Below are 12011 nucleotides of genomic sequence, written 5' to 3'. Positions count from 1 at the left end.
TTTACTCATCTAACCTACACGCTATATTGAATAAAGGTTTTGCAGTAATTTCCCTCATTTTAAAGTCGAAAGCTGCAGGAATGAGTAATGCGATGCATGCGCAATCCCGCAACGAAATTCAGGATCTGATTAAACATAATTCTATTATACAGAGAATTGTGAAATAGATTTTCATGAATTTTCAAAAACTTTTTGAGTTTATTTATTTTTTACAAAACTTTCTAGGCCTGCAAAATTGCTGTTCAATGACTTTTCCAGGTTTTTCATGACCATACGAACCCTAATGTGATGATCGGGTGCGGGTCGGGTGTGGTTATCTAAATCAGACAAAAATACAGGTGCGGGCGGTTGGCGGGTGGATAATTTAGCTGCGGATTCGGGTGACGTTTTAGCTCATCCGCGCATCACTAACGGGTATACTCTGGAACGATTAACCAGGCCGGGTGTGATCTAGAAAGCTCAGCCCGCTTTAGCCTTGGGTTATTGTTGACTTCTCTATAAGCATTGGTCGCTTATGGAAGTTATACCTTTCGTCGTTCCACTACATTAGCACGGTGTGATGGGACTGTTCCCATATGCGTCTAGCAAGACGCAGTACGAGTGAAGTATCGAAAGGGAACGTACTCAGTTACTAACGTAACCTCGGTTCCCTGAGATACGGGAGCGAGTACTGCGTTGCTGGCCGTGCTATGTAGCTGCACGACTCAGTCGTCGCTTCAGTCGAAGTAAACCTGAGAATCCTGTGGCGAGCGCCCGCTTAAATAGCCAGATGCCCCGCCCATTCTGGCGGGCTTTGGCGGGCTTCGTCGCCATAGTCTCGTGCAACTCCACTGCCGCGCCATTGGTTCGTTTTTAAAGCCCTGCACGAACCAATGGCCATGCAGTTTCACTGCGTGAATGAAATAGGCTTCAATTCAAGAGAAAAAAGTTTTTTTCCCCATATGCGTCTAGCAGACGCAGTACTCGTTCCCGTATCTCAGGGAACCGAGGTTACGTTAGTAACCGAGTACGTTTTCCCAAATCTGCCTGTTCTTGTGTGTTCAGTATGGCTACAGTAGGAGTGGATGTGATTGAGACAGCAGCTCTAGGGAGACCCTTCCAGCTGGGGATGCTGTATGACTGCAGGAAAGATGCTCTCATACCAGGTACCATACCGTAATACAAAATTTAATCTGACTCAGATTTGTTGAAGTACCCCAAAGTGTGAAAATTTAAAAGATGCAAAGCTTCCAGACTCTGAGAAATGACCCAAGTTGGCCGAATTATCTGACACAAGTGGAATGCTTCATTGTTTGCTTTTGTTTACTCTAAAAACCTGCCATTATCCACCAGATTTTTAACGTAAGAGAGTCACGGCCATTTGTAACTTATTAACTTAATGTAATGCATTAGACTTTGCATTCAGTTATTTTAGCTGAAACATCTGTTATAATGCTTGATGTTGCAAACTACTATTTCACATCATATATTTTACATTTATTATCGTAATCATAAATATACTGGTTTGTAGTGCAAACAGTTTTATAGTTTACTGAACTTTGTATTCTTCTTGTCACTACATCGACATAACGTCAAGTGAGTGACAGATAGGGAACATCAGTATGTTTGAATAAAGCGCCGGACATCACTTTTGGCCACGACTGTATACTGTTACACATGTGGCATAAAGTATATGGATCATGCGTGCCTTAGTGTCTTTACTGCTATTGGTTTCTGTCACATTACTGCTCATTTTTCTTAACTTCTTTGCACTATTGGTGACCTCATCACACCATCAACAGTCACCGATGCTCATGTCACTTCATCACTAAATCGCTGTGTGTGTGAATGGACCTAAAGTGGATTTTAAGTGGATTCGCAATTCTTCCCCTTTTATTTTTGCAGGAATCACACTGTGGGATCCAGAGAAGCTCCAGCAGAGTTTACGAACTCGTCCCCAAATTAACACCGATTTCAAAGTAACAGCTTCAGACTCCATTGAGGACAAATCAAGCTTACTGAACATCGACGGCTCTCTGAAACTCAGTCTTTTAGGTGGACTGGTCAGTGTGACAGGAGCAGCCAAATATCTCAACGACACCAAGAAGTCTTTCAGACAGCAGAGACTGACGCTGCATTATCACTCAACCTGCAGGTTTGAAGAACTGACCATGAGTCACTTGGCACCTGAAAATATCATTCATCAGCTCGTGTTTGATAATGACACAGCGACACACGTGGTGACAGCGGTGCTGTATGGAGCAGATGCCTGCTTTGTGTTTGACAGAGAAGTTTCATCAGATGAGAACAAAAATACAGTAGAAGGAGAAGTAAATGCGGCCCTTGACAAGCTCAAATTCATTTCAGTAGATGTGAAGATCAGTCTGAAGATGAATGACGCTCAGAAGAATGCAGTCCAGAAATTCACATGCACGTTTTATGGCGATTTCCAGTTACCGTCTAACCCGACGAATTTTGAAGATGCTCTGAAGGTTTTCACGGATCTTCCAAAACTTCTGGGAGAAAAGAAAGAGCTTGCGGTTCCTCTGAGAGTTTGGCTTTATCCTCTGGACAAACTTCACTCAAGAGCTTCAAAACTTCAGAAGGACATCAGCATGGATCTAATCCTAGAAACTGAATCAGTGGTTGAGAGATTAAATACAGCTGAGATGAGATGCCGTGATCTTCTGAAAGACTCACCTGCTTCGTCTTTTACCGCATTTCACGATACAATTCTGCAAATGAAGCAAAACTGCTATAAGTACAAACTGAAGCTCACGAAGAGACTCGGCTCTCTGCTGCCAAACATCCGTGGAGACGTGATGAAGGAAACAGCACTGAATGAACTTCTACAAGAACATGAGGAATCTCCTTTCAGAAGATCTGACCTTGCAGAATGGCTGAAAGAGAGAGAAAGAGAGTCTGAGATCGTTAAATCAGTCCTCAGACAGCTGAAAAATGCTGGTGCGCAAGTAGAAGTCAACATAGACCTGATTTTGATGGATCTGGAAGTTGGAAATCTGGCCTGTTTCATGTTCACATCATTGAACTGGTCAGACATGCTGCTTCTTCAACAAAAGGCCTGTTTGAGTCCTTCAGCAAAAGGAGGAAATGATGAGAGCAGCCCTGATCGAAAGCAAAAGTCTTGGCTCAGTCCTGAGATCCAAAAGACCATGAGGAGCAACCTGAAGATGTTTAAGAACTTGATCGATTTGGATGACAGTACATCAAACATGTTTATCGTGTCCTCAAGAGAAATGAAGAATAATTCAGGTTCCTGCATTCTGCTGTATGAAAGTGAATGTGATGAAGCTGTTTGCTTCATTCCTCCATCTCCGCCAGCCTGTCCAGTCATCGAAGAGGTCAAAGAAAACACCGTAGTTGTAAAGGTTCCTCCATCGTGTCCTGATACAGTGGAGATCAAGTTACTGTATAAACCGAAGCAGGACTCAGTCTGGACATCTGAACCTGTGAAGAAGGATCAAGACGTAGTTACTCTGACTGATCTGAGATCAGGAACTGAATACGAGATCAAATGTGCAGCGCTGGGGAAACTCAACTACACCACAGACAGTGACGTCATTGAAGTTACCACAGAGGTATGATCATCATTTATCAAATATCAACTGAAGAAAATGATGCTCATTTTTTTTCAATCAATCAAACATAAATATGCCGCTTTATGAGAATAAGTAGATTACTTCTCATCTTTGTTATCATTTGCGGCATGTTGTTAATTAGTATCACATTTTTCTTTCAGAGAAGAAACCGATCAGTTATGGGTGAGTCTTTTTTTTCAGTTTGATCACTTTTCCAGTTATCTACACAATTGTTTGTTTGGTTCTTACTAAATTAAATGGGTTATTTATAATGCGTAATATGTATTGGAATGATCTTCTAATGGTCTTATTAGGTCATTTTTTTTTACAAGTTACGATTATACTTACTTTAATAGTTCATGTTACTGTGGCTTTAGATGATAAATATCTAAAATCATAGATTTTAGAGACGTATACTGTACTAATAATACGTTTCTCTTTTAAGCATACTGTGGCTTGATGAATCAGGGAGCAACCAGCTACTTGAACGCAGTTCTGCAAACACTCTACATGACTCAGTCCTCAGACAGCTGAAAAATGCTGGTGCGCAAGTAGAAGTCAACATAGACCTGATTTTGATGGATCTGGAAGTTGGAAATCTGGCCTGTTTCATGTTCACATCATTGAACTGGTCAGACATGCTGCTTCTTCAACAAAAGGCCTGTTTGAGTCCTTCAGCAAAAGGAGGAAATGATGAGAGCAGCCCTGATCGAAAGCAAAAGTCTTGGCTCAGTCCTGAGATCCAAAAGACCATGAGGAGCAACCTGAAGATGTTTAAGAACTTGATCGATTTGGATGACAGTACATCAAACATGTTTATCGTGTCCTCAAGAGAAATGAAGAATAATTCAGGTTCCTGCATTCTGCTGTATGAAAGTGAATGTGATGAAGCTGTTTGCTTCATTCCTCCATCTCCGCCAGCCTGTCCAGTCATCGAAGAGGTCAAAGAAAACACCGTAGTTGTAAAGGTTCCTCCATCGTGTCCTGATACAGTGGAGATCAAGTTACTGTATAAACCGAAGCAGGACTCAGTCTGGACATCTGAACCTGTGAAGAAGGATCAAGACGTAGTTACTCTGACTGATCTGAGATCAGGAACTGAATACGAGATCAAATGTGCAGCGCTGGGGAAACTCAACTACACCACAGACAGTGACGTCATTGAAGTTACCACAGAGGTATGATCATCATTTATCAAATATCAACTGAAGAAAATGATGCTCATTTTTTTTCAATCAATCAAACATAAATATGCCGCTTTATGAGAATAAGTAGATTACTTCTCATCTTTGTTATCATTTGCGGCATGTTGTTAATTAGTATCACATTTTTCTTTCAGAGAAGAAACCGATCAGTTATGGGTGAGTCTTTTTTTTTCAGTTTGATCACTTTTCCAGTTATCTACACAATTGTTTGTTTGGTTCTTACTAAATTAAATGGGTTATTTATAATGCGTAATATGTATTGGAATGATCTTCTAATGGTCTTATTAGGTCATTTTTTTTACAAGTTACGATTATACTTACTTTAATAGTTCATGTTACTGTGGCTTTAGATGATAAATATCTAAAATCATAGATTTTAGAGACGTATACTGTACTAATAATACGTTTCTCTTTTAAGCATACTGTGGCTTGATGAATCAGGGAGCAACCAGCTACTTGAACGCAGTTCTGCAAACACTCTACATGACCCAGGAATACAGAGAAAGCGTTGTGAGGTAAAGAAATCACTCCCGCTGCTTCTGTTTGTTTGTCAAATAATCTTTAGCATAATAATCATTTGACGTGTTTAGGCTGGAGAGAAGAGATGATTCGCCTGATGGTGATTTCATCGAAGAGCTGAAGTCTCTGTTTGATCAATTAGACAAAGAGTCTCATCCAGTTTCAACAGCCGCAATCTCAAAGAGCCTCGGCATCACAGATGGTTGGTCTCTAAAAAATGTTTTTTGTATGATCCAGCAGACAAAAAAAATACTGTTTTGCTGTTATATGTCGTTGTTTATATGCTTCTTTCCCATAAAAAATCAGTTTATAAAGAAGAAGATGCAGCAAAATATCTAGAATTGATTCTGATCAGGACTCCCAAATCTTCTGAGGTAAATCAAATGCACTTGAATGGTTGTAATTCCTGAGTGCTTTGGAATACTGACCTCTGGTTGGTCTCTTTTTAAAGAAGACTCTCAGCAGATTATTGCTGAAGTGAAAGCATTTAAAAAAAAAAGTATAAAAGTTTACAGTAAAGAAAATGTACTCTACTAAATATATATATATTTTTAATTTTATAAAATATTTTGCACTCTAAAATTGCTATAAAATCAAAGCCATATGTCTAACAGAGTTATGTTCCAAATTTGAAGTTGTTACAAAAATTGAGATTTTGTTTTGGGTGCTGTACCAAAAATGACCACCGGGTAACAAATTGATGCCGTTTTCTATCACAAATAAATTTCTGTCACAATATCACTTCTATCACAAAACAGTCACCAAATGTGGAACCTTGACTGTCAGAACTTTCCAACGATATGCGTTTTGTCAAGATTAAAAAAAAAGATTTGATTGTAAAATAGTAACTTTTGTAATATGAAACTTGACAGCATCCACTAGGGGGAGGAGCTAGCTTATTCTGATTTAAAGTACTGTTTCCATGGTAATGCAATGTCTGATTTAAAAATGGTTTCGCAGGATGAATTTTGAATTTTTAAGCTTTCGAATGATGAAAACGGTGACAGTTAAGGGGTTTAAATGCAAAGCAACGGTCTAATATGAAGAACAGTAAGATGCATATAATGGTCACATTTTGGTGTTATTTAATAGGCAATTAAATCATCCGTTTCCAAAGATCATTAATAAAGTCTTGTCTTGACACTGTAGATTTTTAAGGGCTCTGTGGAGAAAACCAGTAGATGTGATTCATGCAAGCAAATAATATCAGAACGGCGAGATTTCTTCACAATGAGCATCTCTCTATGTGAATCAAGAAATGTGGTAAGTGCATTGCTGTTCAGCTCTGAATAATTCTGAATTACGTTTCTTAAAGAGTTAGTGCACCCCAAAATGAAAACCAATCAGAACTGGTATCGATGTGATGACAGCCATGTATTTCAGGTACGTACATACAGGGCTACATATACATTTATTTGTTAAATATCCATGTAGTCCTATTTTATTAACCAATGTCTTGCTGCTGACTTTCGATGATTCAGTTCAACCATACTAATAAGCAAAAATGACTTTAGTTTCTTTCTTTTTTTATTGCTTAAAGAGTGTTGAACTTAACTTCTCTTCTGCTCTAATGCATTACTTTCCATAACAAGTAACTTAAGTATGCAATTAGTTACTTTTTTAGGGAGTAACGCAATATTGTAACGCATTGCTTTTAAAAGTAACTTTCCCCAACGTCTTCCCACATGCTTACACATATATTGTATATAATGTTAGGTCAAATCAAGCCTCCGTGTCAGAAAAATCAGATCCAGCCCCAGATCCTGCCAGAAAATATCAGTTTTGTCTGGTATTCAACCAGCTTTAGAAAGAGTTGTCTAATAACAATATTCTTTAATAGTAAATGAAGGCTAATGAGCTCAGGACAGGTGCAGATGATTAACAACTAAGGAAACTAATGAGAACATGAACAGAATGAGTTTCACTAAATGAAAACAAAGGTTCATAACTGTGACAATAATGAGTACCTTCTACATACTTGTATGAAGAAAAGATTTTAGTGGACTTAAAAATTTGCTTTGCTTAAAAAAAGAAAGAAAATATACTGTTCATGTTAGTTTTGAATCAAATACAATATGATTGCGGTAATCAAGATCTGGCAGCAACAGCACATTTTTCCACTTATATATACACATGCAAATATTGTGACAAACATAGTTTGAAATGGATTAATAGATATGTCTTCATGTCTTGAAAGATTTGCTAGAACTTCAATTGTTCAGGCTTAAAGTTTGCAGATTCCTCAGTGTAATTAATTAATGAACAGTAGTCATATATGTATACATTTGACTGTACATGCACTAGTGAAAATATAATAAGTGTGCGTAATATGTCATATTGTGTCTCACATTTTATGTTTCTTCAAAACTTTTTTTCAAAGATTCCTGACAAGATGTTTTCAGAAAAAGCCAATGTATTTCAGAGGATTAAAGAGTTGCTTTCTTCTTCATCTTCAGATTCATACTATTCACACAGGTACCAGACATTGCTATACAAACTACTGTATTCGTGGGTGTGATTTTGTACATTGCTACTTGAATGCATTATAAAGTGCGTCTTTATTCGCAGCTCTGCCTATCTACTCTTGTACAAAAAGCGGTGAGTATCAAGTGACTTTTTGCTGCATGAATAATGAATCTTTATTACAACTGCTAGTGATAAAAGCCTTTTTACCAAAGTCTGTGTTTTATTCTATCATTTGGATTTAGAGTTCAGAGTTTTCCCAAAATGAACAAACAAACATTGTATTTGTTATTTGCTTCCTCATTGTTCATCCAGCTTTTCTGCATTTTGTTTTCCACAGGGATTGACTGAATCAGTAAACTGACACAGAGCAGAATATCGTCATTTAGGGTGATACATGCTATATAAGCAGAATTGAACCAGGCTCGAAGGCTTCCAGTAAATGACTGTGAATGTATTTGTAAATCTCTCTGCTCAACAGCTGGTGATTTGAAACAGGTGCGTCACAAACATATATAAATGTCGTGCTGTTGCCAGGATTAAGAAGGACTGGTCTGCGTACTGTATTTGCTTTGAAGATAATTTTCAGTATGAATATTGATGTCATTTATTTTCATGCATGTACTGACATATTTAATAGGCATCGTATTAATCAAACTATATAATGATTAAGTGTTTATAAGGGAAGTCCCATTATCTGCTGATGCCTATGTAGAATTATTATCAGTTACACTGCTGTACAAGGATGTAGTTTGGAATGATATGTATTCATGTAAAGGAGTAGTCATTTTTATTATATCAAAAGTCAGTATTGTGACCACATAAGATGAAATATGTCACACATATACTGTATATTTGTGTGTTACATAAAATAACCAGACACCTGATTGTGGCAAATACACTGACTGTCATCTGTGTTTACATAAGGAAATATAAGTCCGTGTTATACCAATATACTACTGATACCCCGGGGACATTGTTTTTCTTAAGGGTTTTTTTTTTATTTTGATAAAAAAGGGACAATACAAGATTAGGATTGTCTATTAAAAGACCAAAAGGCATTTTCTATGATCTGTAACCGCCATTTGAGACACAAGGTGGTGCCAAATACCTGTGTTAGTATGAAGCGAAAGAATGAGATAATAATTAATAGCAGCAGTGTCTCAGTTATACAGTCCTTATTCAGAAGTATTTGACCTCTGAATGCTGAAATAATCAAAACTCATCAGAATCGAGTTTTGATTAATGACAACTCAAATTCATGTCAACACATGAAAGCTCAAATATTCGTTTAGAGCAGTGGTCGTGATCGACTGGTAGATCTTTATCACTGTCTCAGTAGATCCCGAAAATAAGTACAAAAATGCATTACATTTCTGGGGTTATATTAATGTATCACTGAACGGTTCATAAGCAGTGTTGCCAAGTCTGTGGTTTTCCCGCGGAATTGGGCTACTTTAACACTGTTGCCGCGGGTTGAAGCGACTCCAATAACGTGATATTTAGTCCCTGGAATGTGAATTTTACTGGAAGGTCCCCGCCGAAAAACATGTATTTACCCCCGGAATGCGATTTTTACAGGGGAACCCTCCTCGAAATGTGATTGGACTAGTTTTATTGCAAAAACCTGGCAACCCTGTTCATAGGCGCCACCTGAGGCCTGTTCTTCGTACGTTGCTTATTACATCCGAGATGAAACGTCATAATATGCCCATAATATGTCACCACTCAAATTAATGCACAACTCTACATTATCTGTGTAGCACGTGTGTAAGACTCGAATACAAGTATGAAGTAATCATTTTATGACGAATAAATCTTTCAGTGAGTACAACTGGCTGTGTCTGTAGTATTAAAGACTACACAACATTATATCTTTAATTTTTAAATTATTGTCCCTGGATTAATAGGGTGCTCTTGTAATAAAGTAGCGGTGGTAGAGGACAGATTAAGTATCAATTCTGCTTAAAATGCCATCTAATCCTGTTTACATGAAATAAGCCTGCTCCCGAGGTTTAAGCTTGAGGACCTGTTGCTACGACAGCAACTTCGAAGAACCAAACAATCCAAGATCACGCCAAATCATCAACAATCACATCCAGCTAACAGAGTTAGCCACGTACGAAGAACGGGCCCCTGGTGTCAGAGAGCGAGTTTCATTCAGACCTGCTGTTTTCGTTTCGTGCAGATGTTTTATGTAGCAAATAAACAGCTGCGCGTGCAGACCGTGATTAAAATGCAGTGGTTGCCTCTAATTTCAAATGGCTAGATATTTTTGCTTAAAGCCAGTTTGTTTGTTATAAAGCAAATAGCCAATAAATAAATTTGCTTAAATATCAGTATCAGCCAATTTTCTAGTTAAAAAAAAGAAAGAAAAGAAAATAAATTCTGAATCCGCTATGATCGGCGCATCACTAATTAAAATACTTAGTAAAAGGCCTCATATTTGAAGCACAATCTGGGATGTCTTTTTCTATCAGTTCTTCAATAGGTAGATCTTGTCTTTCATAAAGGCAGAGGTCAGGGATCTTGGGCCTAAAAAGGTTGGTGACCACTGATCTAACCCTAAACCTACTCCTTACAGAAAACCTGTTTGCATTGTTACACTTTCAGATAAACATAATTTGCTATTGTGTAAAATTGTAATCATTTACTATGGTCCATTGTGGGGGCCGCAAAAATTTCAGGTTTTACTGTCCAATGTAGCATAAACAAGTCCAACAATGTAGCATAAACAAGTACACACACACACACACTCAAACACTCACACACTCCCCCAAAATGCAACTGCACATTTGCCGAAGGGTATGCAAGATCAGTGTTGGCGACCCCCTGTATTCTAGTATTCTAGTAGCCACTAACACTAACTCCTGCAGAAAACTTTCTGCAAGTCAATGGCCAAAAGCCCATTAACTAGCTTGTGCATGGAAGGATACAAACTCATCAGGAGTGAAAAAAAGTGACAGGCTTGAACCCTCTTCCCCCATTTTCAATACAATAGGGGAAAAAAGTGAAAAGTAAAAAAAGAAAAGTGTGTCACATAACATCCCCTTTAACTCCTGATGGCGGACCCCAGACAGTAAAACACATTTTTTTTTATTCTTTTTTTTTTCAAACACATTTAATATAGTCTGGTAGTTTGAATATATATAGCCTATATATTATTCATTTGCACATTTTTATATATTTTATAACGAGAACACCGTAAGTAAAATTGATTTTAAAGTACACCATTTTTTCATTTTTACTTATAGAGATAATTCATGGAAAATTTGTCAAGTGGAAGATTTCTGCCAAGATTTCACCTGGTAGAAAAACCAATATTATTAAAATTAGGGCTGCGATGATAAATCGACGTAGAATCGATTCGTGGATCGATTCTGAGATTTCCGAACGCATCACGATTCTCTCAGGAATCGATTCTGATTCTGATTATCGTCGACGTTTAACGCCTCGTGACTAAACAAAGGTCGCCAATGTGAGTGTGCACACCAGAAAACGCGAGGCGTAAAAGCGTCATTTTTTAAAAAACGCCTCGGGCTCGTTTTTTTTGGTTTGACGCGCCGCGTTAAAAACTGGCTGACCAATGAGATTGGCGCTTTTGTTCACGTGCCTGGAGCTGCTGAAGTTACAGTAAAACACGACTTGGTGGCGCTCAAGCACAAAACGGTCTTGCCGAGCACACATTGATACCTAACGACAAAGAGGAAGTAATAGACCAAGAAGATGCATCGAGGCCAGGCCCGCAACCAGCCATGAGGCCACCGAGGTCCAGACCTCTTTAAATTTTTGTTTGTTAAGTGTCCCTGTTATGAAAATGATCGCTGCGAGACGCTGGCGGAGTGAACGAGGCTTGAGAGAGTTGTGAGTGAGGGCGCGGGCGCAGCCTCTGTGTTGCCAGATCCAGCTATATATTATAAGCGTTTTTGGACTTGTCTTTTCCACTTTAATTTACTATTTTTTCATTATTGTAAGGGGTAGGGTTGGGGTAGGTGTAGACGTCAATAAAACTCAATCTAACAGGTAGAAAATACAATTTCATTGTTAGTTTCTGGTCGGAGCTGTATCCCTTCTAGCCTCAACCTTAGGCTGAGTCTGTAATTTCATCTCGGCTCAGAATGCTTTTATGACGCGAGATTAATGTAAACACAGCCCACTGTGAACACCCTTGTAATTCTCTTCAACCTTTTCAAATCTTATGAGTGATTATTTTAGGTTCAAGTGTGTACAGAAACTTGGATTTTTG

At 38.3% G+C, this 12011-nt stretch overlaps 1 protein-coding gene and 1 long non-coding RNA gene across 2 annotated transcripts; both read left to right on the top strand.

Moving 5' to 3' along the window:
- Positions 1–1045: 1045 nt before the first annotated feature.
- Positions 1046–6595, top strand: LOC107565225 (verrucotoxin subunit beta-like). Its single transcript, XM_016250444.1, has 8 exons — positions 1046–1145; positions 1885–3578; positions 3740–3761; positions 4024–4088; positions 5267–5298; positions 5374–5504; positions 5609–5676; positions 6452–6595. Exons 1-8 carry the CDS (start codon positions 1046–1048, stop codon positions 6593–6595), a joined length of 2256 nt encoding a protein of 751 aa, XP_016105930.1.
- Positions 6596–6642: 47 nt separating this feature from the next.
- LOC107565227 (uncharacterized) lies at positions 6643–8797 on the top strand. The gene is made up of 4 exons (XR_001606339.1): positions 6643–6685; positions 7683–7777; positions 7871–7900; positions 8106–8797. It is a non-coding gene; the product is annotated as an uncharacterized lncRNA (long non-coding RNA).
- The last annotated feature ends 3214 nt before the right edge of the window (positions 8798–12011 follow it).

Source organism: Sinocyclocheilus grahami, unplaced genomic scaffold (assembly GCF_001515645.1).
Source record: "Sinocyclocheilus grahami isolate Dianchi unplaced genomic scaffold, SAMN03320097.WGS_v1.1 scaffold989.1, whole genome shotgun sequence".
Taxonomy (NCBI): domain Eukaryota; kingdom Metazoa; phylum Chordata; class Actinopteri; order Cypriniformes; family Cyprinidae; genus Sinocyclocheilus; species Sinocyclocheilus grahami.
Note: the sequence above shows the minus strand (reverse complement) of the source record. Positions and strands in the feature narration are given on the sequence as shown.